The following is an 18,041-nucleotide window of genomic DNA, read 5'->3' on the forward strand; positions in this document are numbered from 1 at the left end:
GTGGATCCACAACAACAACTGTTGCTGAAACTGAAGGGTTGTCCAATTTGACTGAAGTGAATTTCTTTCGAGAAGATGCATCCATCAATTGACCCTTGGAACCAGAGCCACTACCACTACCACTGCCATGATTCAAATTGGCAGGAATGATTTTTGTCGTGACCACATTTCTAATATTGGCTCCAGTCTTTTTAATCACATCCAAATCATCCAAAGGCCCATAAATAAAAGTGAGTGCAATGGCAAAACAGAAAATACTAATTCTCTGCAAAGTAATACCAGCAATATAGAATTCATATTCGACAAGAGTCAGAATGGCCATGATCACCAACGAGCCAGTCACTCCTCCAAATATTAATTGCAATACATTGAGAAGAATTAATTGTCGACATGCTTTACGACGATGGAGAGGAATTTTGTTGTCAGTACCAATAAACTTTTTCGTTAAAGAAACTCCAATGACAATATTGAGAATACCAAAGAAGAAAATGAGTCCCCAATAACTGAGTGCAAATGCAGAATCTGAGAAGAGTTAAAGAATACAGTATTCATGATCATCATGGATATGAAGAATGTTATTATGATAATAACATATTTCAAATCATGGAGGTCTATGAATGAACAAACTTACCAACGTAATAACGAGTCATACCAATGGATTTTGCTCTTGCTTGAGTAACTCCAGGCATGAGTGAAGTTAACGATGTAATAGCAATGGTAATGAGATGCAAAGGTGCAACCACTCCCAAAACAATGGCACATGTCAGTGCTGTATATTTCACAAATAATCCAAATCGTTGATTTCTCTTGGCAGTGGCATGACTGACCCAATTCTGAGGAGTCGTTTGGAGAGTTTCTTTTTCTTCCGTGGTACCAGTCTGCACTGCTCCACCATTGCTGGTGTTTGGAATTTCTTGAAGTTGTTGTTGTTCGTCGTCTTTGTTTCTTCCTCGCATCCACCATTGACTCTTATCAAAATACACCTTGTAAAGAATTCGTGTAATGACCATGAAACAATACGCACACAAAATGATGGTTGCATTTCCACACACGTATTGAATCATTGCGAACGGATCCATGCAATACTTGTCATTGGTCGCTAACAAACACACCGAATACATGATACCACCAATGATGGATACCAATTGCAAGAGAGAAATTAGTACAACGAGACCGAATAATGCTCGTTTGATAGGAACCATTTGCTTCCAACGAACGATGAGTAGAGCACTCACCACAAGACCAAAAACAAGAAACGGAGGAAATGAAACGGCATAGACGACGAGTGCTCCAGTAAATCGGTTGATGATGGCCGAGTCATTGGAATAAGTCAAGGCTTGATGAATGGTATCTCCCAAGTGAGGAAGGAGAGTTGGATGTTGTTGTTCATGGTGGTCGAACGGAATTAATGATTGAAGCGATGATGACATTTCTGGTAGTTTTGACACGGTCGAGTTATGGATCTAGGTTTGATGTCAAAAGTTGGTTAGGAAATGAGTGTTGTTGATGCCAGATGGAAATCCTTCAGAGAGAGAGATTGAGAAATATTATGGTTGTGTGGAAGGAATTGCGTGACAAGCCACCTTTTTGACTCCAATTCTGTTGGAATGAGAGATGTTGACTTTGTTTTTTTTTGTTTGTGTTTTGACCACAATGTCGATAGAGACATCATCACTGTGAAGAGGCAAATCCAAAAAGGTTGTTGTACTCAATTACAATAGTTTTGGAAAGTGTTCGCGGTTATTTTGTGCTTTTATGTAATTGCATGATTATCTCGACACACGGAAGAACGAACATACCTGACCATCTTGTGACGACCTCTTTCTTCGTCAAAAAGAACAGATCAATGTTGAGAATACAATCACAAATGTAATTGGCGTTTTGATCATTTGATCTCTATTTCGGATGAAATGACACAAGACAGATCACGAATGGTTTGTATTAAGGAGACACCAAAGTTTTGCATGATAGATGGAACGGAAAACTGCTTGCAAGGAGTCCTCACCAACACCCATCACTTTGCAAAAAATGCCTCAACAGTATCGAGTTATTTTTGCCCTTAGTATTTTATTGTTGGTGGTAGCCTTTGGGGGGTTTTCAAAGGCTGTTCTTACAGATGAAGAATTTCAGAAATATATTACGAATTCATGCCCATCAAAACCGTTGGATTGGAATTTATGGCAAGAGGAGGAAAATGAGCTTACCGAAATCATTTCTGGAGGGCACGTGGACAAGCTACCGTTAATTTACTCCAACGGCCTTAACAACTTATTTGTTGAGGATGATGTCTGGCCACGAGATGATTCAGCAGCCGCCTCATCACCGAACCCGTTGTCCCCCTTTTCCTCAACGAACACAACTTCGCCTATTTATGATATACCTAATTTCGAAACTCTTCTTTCCGCTATTAACACTACAAAAAACATCACCGAGATACAACCTAACAACTCCTCAACCACGTCATCGAATTCAACAATATCATCATCTAATAGCTCTAACAGCAGTATCACAACAGCAAGCAACACCACCGAAATTTCCACACCATTGATCCACCAGCCCAACATTTCACACCCTCAGCCTAATGTAATCAACAACAGCTCAATCTTGTCCAAGACAAACGAAAGCATAAGCACTCCACTTAATGGAACTGGCACTGCCAATACTTCCCACACATCTCCCACATCATCACAGGATCAACTGAAAATCCAAAACGAAGGATTAAATTTTACTCAGATCCTCTCTCCACACTCTCCTAATACCTCAACAAATTCATCATTTCCATACTCGGGATCCATTGATCAACCAAAGGAAAATTCACAGCTTGGTGAGCAGAAAAACTCCACACATCTTCAACCGCTCGTCCCTGCATCCACACAAACACAACAGACAGGCATCAATGGCCAGGAAAAGCTTCCCCAAGGGCCTATTACTAACCCTCCAAACTCCACATTAAGGGCAACAAACAACGAAAACAGTTTGTCAGCAGGAGAAAACCATGTAAACCGTACATTTCCTCCTATGGGCGATTTGTTTTCGGCAAAACAACCGTCAACAAATGCATCCTCCTCAACAAATACTTCAGCTGCACTTCAACACCAAACACAAACGGACAAGATTAGTGAGGTTAACTCAACCCCTGAAAAACCACAGTCTGAAGCCTCAACCACATCAGGAAGAAAAGCAAAGATCAATACAGCACCGCAGTCCAGTGACATTGGTAATATCATACACTCAACTCAACAGAAAACGACAACGGGATCAAATCTCGCTTCTGCTCCATCTGCTACAACACAGAATGCACCCGTTCAAATAACTAAGATAACAGGAACATCTCAACCTGCAAGTTCGTCTTCAGCAGGCAATCCTTCAAAGTCAACATCTTCACCGCCAAATGTTGTTGGCTCTTCATCTTCTAACACAACTGAAACCCCAAGTACATCTCATAACAACAAGCCTGGTTTGACAAGCACTACAACTGCCTTAAAGCCTTCTTCACAAGAGCAGCTTTCAAAGAATATTGAACTGGCTTTGAAGCAACTTGAAAAAGACATTGAGGAGAAAATTCCAAGTAATCCAAAACCTGATTTCAAAAAAAGCCTTCAAACTTTGATGAACGATATCAAAGGAGATGAACCAAAGTCTTTACAACAATCAGACTCTGTAAGATGTCGCTCAGTTTGTCCAAAACGATACGAAAAACGAGTGTGTAAGATTCCCCTTCATCAGAGAGATTCTTCAGTGGCCCTTGAAGGCAATGTGTTTAATTTGGGTGTACAAGGCCCTCCAAAAGTGGATGTTGGACTTGTTGTGGGACTTTCTGTTGCTGGAGTTATCGTGCTTATTCTTTGCTGTTGTGGAACAACTATTACTTGCATTGTTTGTTATGCCAAACGAAAGAGGACTAACTTTTTCACCATTTACCAAGCCAAGAACGTTCAAAGTTTACTGGAAGGGCATTTACCAGAAAGACAAGATGTGGTCATTGATAACGAAGACGATAATGATGAGCCATTAGAGTATCAGAAAACTTCTTCAGATGAATCCTCAAATGAAGAAGATTATGTTGGCACTTCTGCGTTGGACGAAACAGAATTTGTGTATTGAGCAAGCAGAGTGACCAATCTGCATGTCTTTTGAATTCGAAGCAAATTAAAACGTGTTTTTTATCTTGTAAAAATAAAAATAAGATGTATCCTGGCAGTGGCTCTTCCTACTATGGAGGATTCAACCCACCACAACACCAACAACAACCCCTGATCGGTGGATATAACAACCCCTCAACCACAACAACCAACAACATGATGAATTCATCCTTCTCTAATTTAAAGCCTTCTCCTTTCTATACTTCAAATCCAAGTCCAGTCATGATGAACTCGGGAAATGGAGTCATGATGAACCCATCATCCAGCACCATGATGGTGGGTACAGCCAGTAGTCTTGAACAACAACAAGCACAACGAACCAGACAGCTTCAAGCCGATTCTGTTATTAAACGATTTAATAATGCTAAAATTGTTTCTACCAATGATAATAATGTGGTTGATGTTCCAATCACTCTCAAGAACGGACAACAATTAACGTTCCGTATTCTCATGCAACAAGCTTTCCCACAACAGCCACCACTCATCACCACCCTCGCAACAATTAAACATCAAAATATAGATAATAATGGTTATGTCGTTCATCAGCAGCTTAGACAGTGGACACCACAATCAAGTTTAGGAGATGTACTGTCACTTGTTTTCAGAGATTTTATTACTAACCCTCCAATAATTGTGAGTTTAGATGAATGGCCAAAGAATCACATTACCAAAGCGACTAGTGGATTGACAGGCGGCACCCCTTCGAATTCGATCACACCTCCTCCTTCATCTGTCGTTTACACTCAACCACAGACATTTGGAACAAACACAATACCCACTACTAACCCTGTAATACCTCCTTCAATGTCAACACCTCCAATTTCTTCTGTACAATCTCCTGTTCAAGATTCATCGTATACGATTCATTTGCCTCCTGTTCCGACTTCATTCCCTGAAATTAGTTTATTAGAAGGATCTGAGGCCATTCAAAAACTTTTAGACAATCAAGAAGCATTCGAACAGTTTGTTGAAAATTTAGCCTTCACACGAGAATCAAAGAATATTTATCAAGATTTGAGAAATGCTAACATGGAAATTGCAAAGAGAAATGTTTTAAAGGATGAGCAATTAAATATCACAAAAGAATCTATTAATCAAAAGAAGGTGGAAGTTGACAAGATTTTAGAACAAGTTCAAATGTTACAAACAAAACAACAACAGCTCTCACAAAGATATGCTCCACCTCAATTACTTGTATTGTTGAACGAAAAGATTGATCAAAGTGATACAGAAAGCGAAGAGTTAGGAGAAGCCTTTTTGAATTCCAGAGAAGTTACTGATCCACAACAAATCAAACAATTCATCGACACCTACATTGAAAAGAGATCACTTTATTACTTGAGAAAGCAAAAAAGAGATCGATTTAGAGATACCTACTGCAAACAATAAATTATTATTCTAATAATCCAATTCCTTCAAGATCAGATCTCAAAGGATTGAATATAATAATTTATTAAGTTTCAAAAAGTGCAAAAAGTGTCTAAAGAGTGTACGTATACAATGGGCATAATTTAAAGAGTCAATCCAAGATTCTTTTGAATATCACTTGAGTTCCAGAACAAAACCTTTCCGTCCAAACCAGCAGTGACAAACTTGGTCACCTTACCTCCTTCAACTTTGAATGGACAAATAGAGTTGATGGCATTGTGATGACGAGTTGTTGGACTGTCATCCTTTTCGGCATTTTGAGAACCAACTGTTGTTTGAGCTTGGAACTTTAAGAAGGCACTTCTCACACCAGCACCACCGGCACCAGCACCTGCTCCAGCAGACTTCTTTTCATCACAAGATCCCTTCAATACCCACTTGTTTCCTTCCAAAGCAAAAGCATAGGGAGCAAAATCATATCCTACAGCAACAAAAGCCTTATCAGAAAGGAACAATCCACGATAGAATGGCAACTTTTCATGACGAACGACTTGAGTTTCAATGGGTTGAGAGTCAGCTTGTGATTGATCCTGAGAAGCATAATCCACAAATTGAACAGTCGAATCGTGTCCAATGAAAGCCAACCATTTACCATTAGGAGAGAATTGAACATCATGAACCCATCCCTTTGAAGCATATTCTACAATAGAATCTCCAAACTTGACCTTTCCTTCTGGTCTCTTTCCATCAACATCTTTGATATAGGTATTAAAAGTACGAGCCTTCATATCACTACTTCCAGTAGCAAGCAATGTATTGTCGGATGGATGCCAAGTCAATGATTTGATGGTACTCTTGTGCTTTTTAATCATCTTGGAAATGTACCACTTGTTGACTTCTTCATAGAAGCACACGGAAACCATCTTGGCTGCACTTCCAACAGCGAATTTGTCTTCATTGGGAGACCACTTACAACAAGTAGCAGCCTTGGTAATACGTAAGAGTACCAATGTTGGTTTCCATTCATTTCCTTTCAATTCCCAGACGTAGGCATTACGATCTTGAGAGCAAGAGAGAATCTTGTTACTCTTGGGTGCCCAATCAATACCGGTTACATAGTGATCGTGTTCGGTAAGTTTATGTTCAATCTCCCATTTATCAAAATCTTCACTTCCATTGGTTTTATAGATCCAAATTTCAGAGTTTGCTGGTGATATGGCACAACGAGTCTTATCGCCGTTCCAAGCCATACAGGAGATGGCAGGGACAAGAACTTTCTGGGTGGTGAGAAGGGACATTTTTTGTTAAAATGTGTTTTTTGCTGATGATGATGAAAGAAAAATCAAACTGCAGTGGTGATGATGAGTGATGGGTGAATGGCCTTGTCTTTGATTCAAAAAATTTTTAGTGTTCTCCATTGAATTCATTGGTGTTGTGCGTGTGATGTTGTGGCAATGAGAATAGAAATAATGCAAAACCACACGCACACTCGCTGAGCATGAACAACCATACGCATAGAGCCGTGTAAGCTTGCAGATTATTGATCTGATAATGAAATATATGAACCAAACAATTAGCTTTCTGGCGTGAAATCGCCGTAGAGCAATGTCAAAGAAGTTTGAATGCCACTGTTTGATTGATACTCTCTCAACAGCATGATATCCTTGTTGGTTCATGACACAGAATCTCAGCTTCTTGACGAAGAACCCCCAACTCAAAAAAAATGGCTTTTCAACTTTCTCAATGCCTGAATTGTCATGACTTTTTCTCTCCGACGAATATTTACAGCTTGTGTGTGTTGAAAGGGGATGCATTTTCTCATCACCAACCACAACCACACTCATCCATAAATACAACAACACAAAATACATCATCGCCTCAACCCAACTCGAGAAGTAATTATCATTCATCGGATCATTTAATATTCGTTGCAACAAGCAATAACATTTATGTGATCATGTCGAATAGGAACACTCTAAACAACAATCAATTACAAAACAATAATTCAGTTTTTGAACAAACGATTCATAAAGATTTTCCAATTCAAGAAATACCTATTTACAATATTTCAAGAATACCAACAGATTCTCAAATAATTAGCATTAGTGCATTCAGAAGTCATTATGATAAATCTAAAATAGTTTTGGGAGTTACTTTTACTCAACCCATATCTTATAATGAAGCAAATTCTTCAAAAAGAAAATATGATGATGAAGATGATCACAATGAAAATAGCTCTCATAACGACGATGAACATGCTCAAAGAAACTCCAATAATTCAAATAATTTATATAACGAAGAATATTTTTCATCGTCCTATGACAGTGCTGGGGGTGGAGATAGCACCGATGAAGATTCATTATTGGCAGAGACTCATTCAAAACAATCCTCGACTAAAAAGAAGAAGAAAAAATCTAATAGCTCAATAATTGGAAAATCATTTGTTTCACATTCAAAAATGTTAAAATCAAATGCCGAGTATGGTACTAACACAAATCCAAGTAGTGGAGGAAACCCAGTAGGTGGAAATACCGCTCCTAATAGTGGTATCGCATCATCTGAACAAGATACCGACGCCTATACCGAGCAACAACAGCAATTTAATAATTATTTATATATTTATTTATTGGATGAAGATGAATTATTTTCACTCAAAAATGGATCAATAACTTCTAGTTCAAACACTCCAAATACTAATTCTACTCCTTCTTCTGCTTCCAATACCACCATGACCAAACATAAATGTATTCAAACATTTATTTTAGGATATATTCCACTTGGTCTCACGACACAAATGGTCACCTTATATCCATCCATGCAACAATTTCCAATGTTTGTGTTATGTGGAACTGATAAGAGTATTCATTGCTTTTCAGACATTATCATACAACAAGGTGTGAGTACAGGAGTTGGAACAAGTGGTACCAATGTTGGTTATTCATTGAAATTATTTGACATTCCAATTGTTTCAAATTTATTTGTTACGAGTAATGGAAGAATCGTTTATTTGAATAGTAGTAGTAGTAGTAGCAGTAGTAGCAATACGAACACCACAGGTTCCAATTCTTCTTCTTCTTCCTCCATGGACACCACTATGAACACATCGATCATGATGAATATTCCATCGAGTACTAGTAGCAGCATGAGCAGAGGTAGAAATTTTCATCTCAGTGATAATCTCTTTGTGGAATATGATTTTGCCAACATGATGTGGAATATTCCTGGAAGTATAATTGATTTAGATTACAAACACAATTTATTGATCATGGGATGTCAGAATGGAATTGTAAAAGGAATTCAATACTCATCTTCTTGTTCACCATCATCCTTTTCTCCAACACAAATGAATGCATCACCACCTCCTCATTTAGAATTTCAATTCATGTTAAATAGCCCAATCAGTTCCATTTCTATTCTGAATTGCTCACCAGATCATCATGATTTGACATTTATTGTTGGTGAAGCAATGGGTAGAGTTGTCATGTATTCCATTCATCTCAATTCAATTTCTGCAACAACCTTCATGTGTCCAAACAGTAGTGCAAGTTGTATGAATTCAATGACAACAACAACTACAAGTGGAGGACTCAATACCTCTACCACCACCACATCCACATCCTCAACAACAACCACAACAATAACTTCATCTCATTCCTATCAAATTGAAGAATCTACAGTCATTTATTGTGATGAATTTGGAGATTCCATTACATGCATTCATTTACTGCATTATGGAGAGAGTACTTCTCACCAAGCTGCACTCACAGAAATATATATTGGTACTTATAACAAAAAACTCATTGTCTATCAATATGATGGTGAGAGTAAGACATGTAGTTACAAGACAACTTATCATTTTGAATATCCAATTTATTGTGTGGATTCAGTAGATATCAACAATGATGGTGTTAAGGAAATTATTGTTTGCACCATGTATGAGATTCAAATTTTACAACCAGATTTACGTGCCATTGGAGAATATTTGAAAAACAAGTTATTAAAAAGAGTTAACTGAAATTGAGCAGGAATATGAGAGAAATTCACATCAATATGGATATGTTTTTGAGGGGTTGACGTCAATATGGATGTGCTTTAGAGGGGTTATATCTGTGGGAACTGCTTGGATTCTCCAGCTTCATGCAATCTGGTGCGAGTTGAACTTCAACTGATCCAAGAACAATCAGAAATTAAAAAATTAAAAAAAAATTGCCTCTTTATTTCAATTTACGGCAACATTAAAATATTAATTTATTAAAATTTCTCATCGAGATCCCGAAGACTAAAATCATGCCAAGCCGTCACTTCAATGATACTAACGAAAATGATCTCTCAATATTTGCCTTTATAGAAAATCCGAGTGATGACGATGATATCGATCCGATATTTGATGACATTGAAAAAAGTGAATTTGTTAAAAAACACGATGAGGAAAATCAATTCACAAAGAAACGAAAAATTAAGGAAACACTCAATTATTATCAATCACTAAAAAAACAAGTGATCGAGAAACCAATCACACAAGAAGCAATTCATTTAGAATTGGATGAAGCACTTCTAGTTGAAACACCTACCACACCAGAAATGACTTTTGAACAAGCCATCAGTTCGGAAGTACCAACAGATACACTCACTCAATCCCTCACAAAGGAAACAACCAAAATTCCAAAGAGTGCAACATCCAAATTGGATCAAGCTCTTGCTAAAATTAATGAAAAAAGGAAAACAACAATTTCTCAAAGCAAAGAAGATTGGAAACAATTCAAAAAGCAAGAAGGAATTGAACATGAATTACAACAATATAGAAAAGATGGTTACTTGGAAAAACAAGCATTCTTAGAACGAACAGAAATGAGAGAATTTGAAATTGGAAAGGACTTGAGAAATTTGGAACGACAAAGGAAGGAGCAACAACAACGTAAATAAAAAGGATATGACCTTATTCCATGAATCAAAGTGAGTGGATGTTTTCACTGCAAATGATCTGTCCAATTTTGATCTTACTTTTTGTAATTTGAAAGAGGATTCTGTTGCGAGAGAAAATTTTAAGGTTATGGTTGTGAATTATTTGAGATCAATTTAGTTTTTTCATAGGATGATGATGACTTTGATCAACTTCTCGAGTTGAGCTGAGACTTGTTCTACAATAATTCATCATTTTCATACCATAAAATAGAATGTGAAGTATCACATGAGGTAATGGTAATATTCGAATGAATATCGAATTCTTATAGGCAGTGTTGAACAATAAATAGCATCCATAAATATTGACAACTAATGCAAAACTACTCATTAATAACAGTCGAATGAATGTCAATATTTGAAATCTACAATTTCTTGAGGAAAGATGAACATTTGAATTCAAATGCTCTTGTTCTCTCAATGATGATGAAAAATTAGTCAACTTGTTTGAATCATCGGAATGAATTCGTTCACTCTCACGATCCATCATGACATGATAATAAATATAATAATCACAAATTGCTGTAATGATGGTGCTAGTCATGTAGATAAATAATTCATAATGTCCTTGTCGAACCATGATTTTATCCAATGTTCGATTCAAGAAAGAAATATTCATCGGAATTGGTTTTGTCAAAATAAAGGCCAAGTCATAGCACAGTGATGATATGGAATAAAGAACTACAATGAGGAAGGGATAGGAAGAGAAATTTAATGTCTTGAAAATGGAAAGAATGATCAGAGTTAAGAGTTGAATGAACCAAGTGCCAATAAAGAGAAAATACAAGGCTACTTGAGGAATCATTTTTCTTTCAGGAACCTGTTGACAGTGCTACTTCTCAGAGGTTGACATTTTAAAAAAACAATGGCATTTACTTGGAAGAATTGATTATTTCATAATGGCACAAGGAGATTGGCTCAGAATCTCTCTCACTGACCACTGTGCACGATCATGATCCACAACGGTCGTAAAAAAGAAACATTTTCCGCGCCAAACGTTTCTTGATTCTTTACGTAAAATTTGAGGCAACATTCTCGAGAGTACTACTGTACTTTCGTTATTATCGGAACATTCAATCATCATCAACGAATTTCCTATTGACACATTGATTCAAAACAAAATCGAATATCCTATTGACAACCAAATTAAGAATATAACAACAATTCTCCATCATGAAGAGAGCTACATCAAGACTCTCAATACCCTTTCTTCCGACTCTAGGCTCTCATAATCATATTGTAAATAGTTTAACGACTCGAGAAAAACTCGTCAAATTGGATGAAGAAGAGGAATCACAAAATGATAACTCAGATTTTGAATTAATTTCAACTCAGCCTGCAAAATTTGTCAAAGCAATTGATGATGAAGTCACACAGGCATTAAATTCACTTGCTCCATCACCCATACTAGGTCATTCTGCATCGACTTCGTCCCCAGTAGAAGAACATGAAGAAGATCCTTCTTCAGGTGAATCTGGCGATGAGGATGAGCATGGTGTCAAGAAAACACACAAAAAACGAACAAATTTAAAAAAATCTGCAACCGATCAAAGCATGATTAGCAAGTTCTCACATGTTCATGACAAGGTGAAAGCAATTGCCTCTATTCAATTGGCAGGCAAATTGAGAAGAAAAGAATTAAACCAAAAAGTCAAATTACTGAGTGAGGCGATAAAGACATCCGCACAAAATGCAGGAATGACAACCAGAGATTTAGAATATGAACAATATTTAAGAGAGAAAGTCGAAGTAACACCCATAGAGGATGAAATTGATCAAAAAATCAAATTAGAAGATATTCGATTATTATTTGAAAATAGTTCTGAGGATGGTTTAACTGAAACTCAATTTATTGATGGAATGAGTCGTTTATTGGGAGAAGGAAGAGCCAACGATGAGTTAAAAGCACTTTTTGCAAGAATTGATGCCAATGCTAATGGTAGAATTGATTGGAATGAATTTTCAACCTATGTACTTCTTGGTTATGAAGGAGCTAAAAAGATGAAACAGAATTTGGATGATAAATTATTTGTTCATCAAACGTTTCCAGATGTAAATACAAAGAGCATGTATCATAAGGGAAGAATTGTAAAGATTTTGCAAGATGAAAAGAGAAATCGATATTATACAGCAGGAACAGATGGTTTAGTGAAATCATGGTTTTGTGATAATTTTTTATACGATCGAAATATTTATTATACACCCCATTCAATGATCTCTGATATTGAATATTTATCAGTACATGACGAGTTGTGTATATGTACCATAGATCGAGTTGTGAATTTTTATGATTTGGATACATTGACAGTGAGGAGAGCATTTAAGGGAAAGTATCAACATTCGAGTGGAGTTGAAAAGAGTTATGGACCATTTGAGAGTAGTGAAAAACCATCATTGTCGTCTGCTTCTTCTTCGTTGATGCCAACAACCTCCTCTCTCGACATTTCTATGGGTGGTAGTGTGGTACCATTGTTGTACAACAATGAGAGTTTTTCAGGTTCAGATAAGAGATTGACTTCCTCTCTACCCAATATTGTTAAAAAAGGTAAAGAAGTGATTGAAATTGTCATGCCAGACCATCTCAAAGATCCAAATCCAGTGATTGAAACATTGTATCCACTCCCTCCCAATCTCAAAATTCACAAACAAATTGAACATTTGAAAAATGAATTGTTCACAAAACCGTTTGGTCTCAAAGACACCATTCCAGTGACCATTCTAGAAGATTTCATTGATGCACCCACTTGTATGACTGATTTTTCCAAGTATTGCATGTCTAGACAATCCAAACAACAAGACCACAAATTACCCTTACTTGACCACAAATTACCCTTACTTGCTCAAGATTATGTTGGAAAACCTCAAAAACAAGGAATGGAAGTTTTCAATCCATGTCATATCATGTTTGGAATGGACTCGGGATTTGTACAACTCTATGATTGTTCGGCACCCATTGGACGTTCTCCAGATTGTATTCGACCTGAGAGGAAATGGAAACTTCATGACTCTTGGGTTTCTAAAATCATCTATGCTCCTAGCATTGATTGTATCATTACAAGCTCTTTTGATACGACCATTTGTGTCACAAATTTTGGAGATGGAAAAAGAGGAAGACTTCTCCGTGGACACACTAAAGAAATCTATTCAATGGATTGGTGTGAAAAGTACAAACTTTTAGCAAGTTGTAGTCGTGATAAGGAAGTTCGGTTATGGAATCCATTCATTTCCAATCCGTTAGTAACATTATATGGTCATGAAAAACCCATTGTCGATGTTAAATTTAATTTAGAAGATCGACAAATTATAACCCTCGATACAGGAAAGACCATCAAAGTTTGGGATATGAGAAATTACAAATTATTACAAACCATCAATGATGCAAGCAATTCAAAGAATCCTTGTTCCACCATGCTCTACAATCCTAAAAAGAGTAGTATCATTACAGCAAGTAACAAGTTGAAAATGTTTCCAATGAAACGAACCTTGACTGATTTTGCCAAAGATTTTAAAGGACATCGAGCTCCTATTACTGCTTGTCTGTATAATGAAACATTGAAACAACTCATTACGTGTGATGAGTCTCTCGTTTGTGTTTGGGACGTGACGACAGGAAAGTTAATTTTCAAATTTCTAATTCCTAACAAGATTTCTACAGCCATTCTCGATGTAATGAAACGAAGACTCATTGTCTCGTCTCACAATGGAGAAGTATCTTTATGGAATTATATTAATGGACAAAAATTAATGGTGTGTTTCTCACCACCACTCTCGGATCAACTGATTGATTATAGCAACAATAACAACAATACGAGTACAACAACAACACCCTTTTATTCGTCATTGGCCAGTCATGCGACCACACCTATCACTCAATATAGATATTCATCGAATCACTCGGCAACACTTTCTGAGAATTCTCATCAACAACAACAACACCACAGAAAAGTACATTCCATTTCATCATTGGATTACAAAGGACTTGGATTTGTTTACAAAGAGAGTAGAGGTATTAAAACCATTGTAGCAGGTGGAAATAACAAGAAATTAGTATTTTGGAAGGATTCTGATGATAAGGATGCAATTTTAGAAGAACATGCCATGTGTTCTCAACCTTTTGCAAGAGATATTAATGTCGTACGATGTTATGGAGATTATATTGCCATTGGTTTAGATAATGGTGTGATTTATACATTGGATGATCAAAATGGAGAAATTAAAGGATCCACCAACTACATTTCAATACCAGAATTAAGATATGACAGTTTTTATAAACAACCACCAAAGAATTATACTGGAAAAGACAAGATCATGGAATCTACGAATCATTTATCTCAACCGACACAACATTCAAGTATTGAAGATGTAAGTAGTAGTATATTGAATGAGTACTCTATTATTATTACTACGACGACGACTACACAACTTGTTACTATTACGACGACGACGACTACACAACTTGCTACTACTTACTCCTATTCCCTACTCCTACAACTATTACTACGACGACTACACAACTTGTTACTACAATTGCACATCATGAATATGACTTTCATGTTGTTGTAACATTCCAATTGAAACCTACACACACACACTAGCTCTTATTTCTTCCCAAGAAAGATGGACTTCTCCTCTCTTCACGTGCCAATGGTATCATTTCATTTTGGGAAGTTTCCAAGAATGCCATTCGACACTTGTACTCATTCAAAACTACTCCTCAAAATGAATTTATTACATGTCTATCTACGAGTGCAAGTAATGAAACTCTTGTTTTGGGAGACTCTAGAGGATTTATATTTGTCTATGATTTGTCATGTATACCAAAAACTCGTAGTAATAGTAGTAATAGTAATAGTAGTATGGCCAATGAACGAGCAAGTAGTAGTTTGAGTCATACAAGTCAAGAGAGTAGTGATTCCAAACGATATTCTAAAACTTGTGAAATTGAAAAGAGACATGTTCGTCTTGTAAAAACATTTAAGGCTCATACCGAATCTGTTTCAAGTATTGCATACATTTCTCCAAATAATTTAATAGCATCTTGTGGAGCTGATTGTACAGCAGTACTTTTTGATCTCTATGGAATTCCTATTGGATTTTTTGGACAACGATTGGAATGGAAACTAGGATTGACTTTTACGTATGGAAGACAAGATTTTGCTCAATTTCAAAATGTGATCAATCTCGATTTGGATTTGTATAAAGTGAATGAAGAAGATGAAGAAGGAAATATTTTGAGTACGAGAGGTGGAGGAGGAAAGAGTCCAAATCCTAACCATAACAACAACAACAACAACAATACCTCTTCTGAACCTGCACACACCTCTTCACCTCCTTCAAGTCATACCAATAGTCGAAGTAGTACGAGATGTACAACCACTTCACCACCTCCACCACTACAGTCACGTCTCTCTTTGACCAACACCAATATGACATCCTCTGGTGTTGCTCTAGTAACAACAACAACCACAACCACAACAACAACTAATACGACAGCACCACCATCATCCTTAAAAGCAAAATCACCATCTCCCACTTCACAACATGCATCAACAACAACACCATCCATGACTCAACCTGTGATTGTGGTTGAAGGTTCGTCATCCTCCTCTTTGAATTCATCTTTACCTAAAATCAAATCTTCCAGTAGTAGTAGTGCACAATTGTCATCTCCCATGACGATGGATAAGACTTGTCATCATCATGTTCGATTTTCTGAATCTCCAATACCACTCTCATCGACCACAACAAACACTTCTACCATCCTTGCCACTCACTCTTCATTGGATCAAGGTATGAAATCGACATTGAACACTCATATGAGTGGATCTCAAAAGAAGAATTTGGCATCCTTGTTAAAACAAAATGGTACCCAGCAGCAAGCTCTCACAACAAGTTCGAACACTACTGCCATCACCACCAACACTACCACAACGACACCACCAATAGTGACCATCACTCATTCTTCCACGAATCATCATGTGGTAGTACCACCTTCTCCAACTTTGGAGCAAAAGGAACAAGAACCTCCTCGTCAGGAACATACCAACCTCACTCAGCAGCATCGTCATGTTTCTGTAGCTGCAAGATATCAAAAATTAAGAGATTTAGAAAGTAAGGTTGCAGAAATGATTGACAAGACTTTTAAAGAACAAGGTATTTCAGAAGGAACGACACCAAGAGATCAAAATGAAGCTGCTGAATTGGCCGCTCGTGAAAATAACAAGGCACAAGCAGAACGAAAAGCCATTGAAAAGTTTCAAAAAACACTATTGTGGTCTCAAGCCCATGAAAGTAATTGGATTGATCGAGTGAGATCTCTCATTGATGTGGATGATGATGATTTTGAAAGTAAGTGTATATATTTCAAATGTTATTGAGGACCACTCATTCCAAACCCATGTTCCAATTTTTCAATGTTGTTTGTTGCCCATGTTCACAGAAAATATGGATGACTTTATGATTATATACAAGAAACAAAGTGGACAGCAAGCAGCGAGTTATTTACTGCATCCATCATCCAACAACATGACTCATACCAGCAACAACAGCAGCAACAGCAACAACAACAACAGTAGTAACAACATTGTCTCAAGTAGTACTATTGTAGTGGAGCCTACAAGTATCATGACCATGATGAATGCTTCTCAGACTCCACCAAAACCTCCTCCTCTCTCCCTGGATAAATTACCTCTCATTCACAATAGTCATCCCGCCATGACCAAAACTCATTCTCTCACAACGACAACTTCGACCCTCACTGGACACAACACGGACGAAACGATGACACGTGCCAAGAGTGAACAAAGTGATCGATTTGATAAGGACTTTGAAAAGAAGATGAGTAGTTTATTCTCATCACTAGAATTAACCCTCAAAGAAGTTGACAAACTGCTCATTTAATTTTGAACGTTGTGAATTCTCGGTCCCTCGATTTCCACAAAGGCTGTTTGGCATATCTTGTATTGGAAAATTCACGTTGATCGAGTTGTTGCTTGATTATTCCAGGAGGTTGGGGTGTTGGAGAGTGTGGATGATCCCTCAGTGAATGATTGAGTTGAGTCATTTCTTGTTTCACGAGAGAGAATGAAGATTGCTTTTTAAGGAATTTTTGTTGCAATTTTTCTTCTTGTTGAACCATATTTTTGTGAATTCGTTCTTCTTGTTGATACTTTTCAATCATTCTTTTACTTGAGGCTGGCGAGAGTGGATTCATGATGACAGCACTCGACATGGGTTGTGCCTGATGTTTGGTTGATGAAAGTGGTGTTATGGATGAGTTGCAATTGTCGTTGTGCAACAACTCATACACATGATCACTCTTATTAAAGGATGATTTTCTTCGAATGGACAAAGCAGAGGCAGGTCTTGTGGATTGCTTTACTCCCTTATAGGAAGTATTTGTGCAATAATTGGAGGGTGTGATTGGAAATTCCATGATAAAACTAGTGCTACATGAATTACTGTTACAAATTAAATGTTTTCCGGTCCTTAATTTCTCTGATGGCATCTTACCCAACTCGAAATGAGTTTGAAGCATTTTGCTTGTTGCTTCATTGACATGACCTTTGCCTT

At 37.1% G+C, this 18,041-nt stretch overlaps 8 protein-coding genes across 8 annotated transcripts in view; 5 read left to right on the forward strand and 3 right to left on the reverse strand.

Annotated features, from left to right (window-relative positions):
* Positions 1-1,430, reverse strand: part of C9374_008401 (uncharacterized protein) — a gene marked incomplete at both ends in the record, with an annotated part of 1,717 nt that extends 287 nt beyond the window's left edge. The window contains 2 exons of the mRNA XM_044698474.1: positions 1-522; positions 632-1,430. The exon at positions 1-522 is cut by the window's left edge and continues 287 nt beyond it. Of these exons, the coding sequence (XP_044545520.1) occupies positions 1-522; positions 632-1,430 (1,321 nt within the window). The remainder of the gene's footprint in view (positions 523-631) is intronic.
* Positions 1,431-2,028: 598 nt separating this feature from the next.
* Positions 2,029-4,104, forward strand: C9374_008402 (uncharacterized protein; the record flags this gene model as incomplete). Its single annotated transcript, XM_044698475.1, has 1 exon — positions 2,029-4,104. One exon carries the CDS (start codon positions 2,029-2,031, stop codon positions 4,102-4,104), a length of 2,076 nt encoding a protein of 691 aa, XP_044545521.1.
* An 83-nt stretch (positions 4,105-4,187) lies between these two features.
* C9374_008403 (uncharacterized protein) lies at positions 4,188-5,531 on the forward strand (the record flags this gene model as incomplete). The annotated part of the gene is made up of 1 exon (XM_044698476.1): positions 4,188-5,531. One exon carries the CDS (start codon positions 4,188-4,190, stop codon positions 5,529-5,531), a length of 1,344 nt encoding a protein of 447 aa, XP_044545522.1.
* A 122-nt stretch (positions 5,532-5,653) lies between these two features.
* On the reverse strand, positions 5,654-6,808 carry C9374_008404 (uncharacterized protein; the record flags this gene model as incomplete). Its single annotated transcript, XM_044698477.1, has 1 exon — positions 5,654-6,808. The coding sequence occupies one exon, from the start codon at positions 6,806-6,808 to the stop codon at positions 5,654-5,656; it is 1,155 nt and encodes a 384-aa protein (XP_044545523.1).
* Positions 6,809-7,233: 425 nt separating this feature from the next.
* C9374_008405 (uncharacterized protein) lies at positions 7,234-9,525 on the forward strand (the record flags this gene model as incomplete). Its single annotated transcript, XM_044698478.1, has 1 exon — positions 7,234-9,525. One exon carries the CDS (start codon positions 7,234-7,236, stop codon positions 9,523-9,525), a length of 2,292 nt encoding a protein of 763 aa, XP_044545524.1.
* A 272-nt stretch (positions 9,526-9,797) lies between these two features.
* Positions 9,798-10,433, forward strand: C9374_008406 (uncharacterized protein; the record flags this gene model as incomplete). The annotated part of the gene is made up of 1 exon (XM_044698479.1): positions 9,798-10,433. One exon carries the CDS (start codon positions 9,798-9,800, stop codon positions 10,431-10,433), a length of 636 nt encoding a protein of 211 aa, XP_044545525.1.
* Positions 10,434-10,581: 148 nt separating this feature from the next.
* On the reverse strand, positions 10,582-11,274 carry C9374_008407 (uncharacterized protein; the record flags this gene model as incomplete). The annotated part of the gene is made up of 1 exon (XM_044698480.1): positions 10,582-11,274. One exon carries the CDS (start codon positions 11,272-11,274, stop codon positions 10,582-10,584), a length of 693 nt encoding a protein of 230 aa, XP_044545526.1.
* A 368-nt stretch (positions 11,275-11,642) lies between these two features.
* C9374_008408 (uncharacterized protein) lies at positions 11,643-17,369 on the forward strand (the record flags this gene model as incomplete). Its single annotated transcript, XM_044698481.1, has 3 exons — positions 11,643-14,831; positions 15,065-16,817; positions 16,909-17,369. The coding sequence occupies 3 exons, from the start codon at positions 11,643-11,645 to the stop codon at positions 17,367-17,369; spliced, it is 5,403 nt and encodes a 1,800-aa protein (XP_044545527.1).
* Between the last annotated feature and the right edge of the window lie 672 nt (positions 17,370-18,041).

Source organism: Naegleria lovaniensis, assembly GCF_003324165.1.
Source record: "Naegleria lovaniensis strain ATCC 30569 chromosome Unknown tig036, whole genome shotgun sequence".
NCBI lineage: Eukaryota > Heterolobosea > Eutetramitea > Acrasida > Naegleriidae > Naegleria > Naegleria lovaniensis.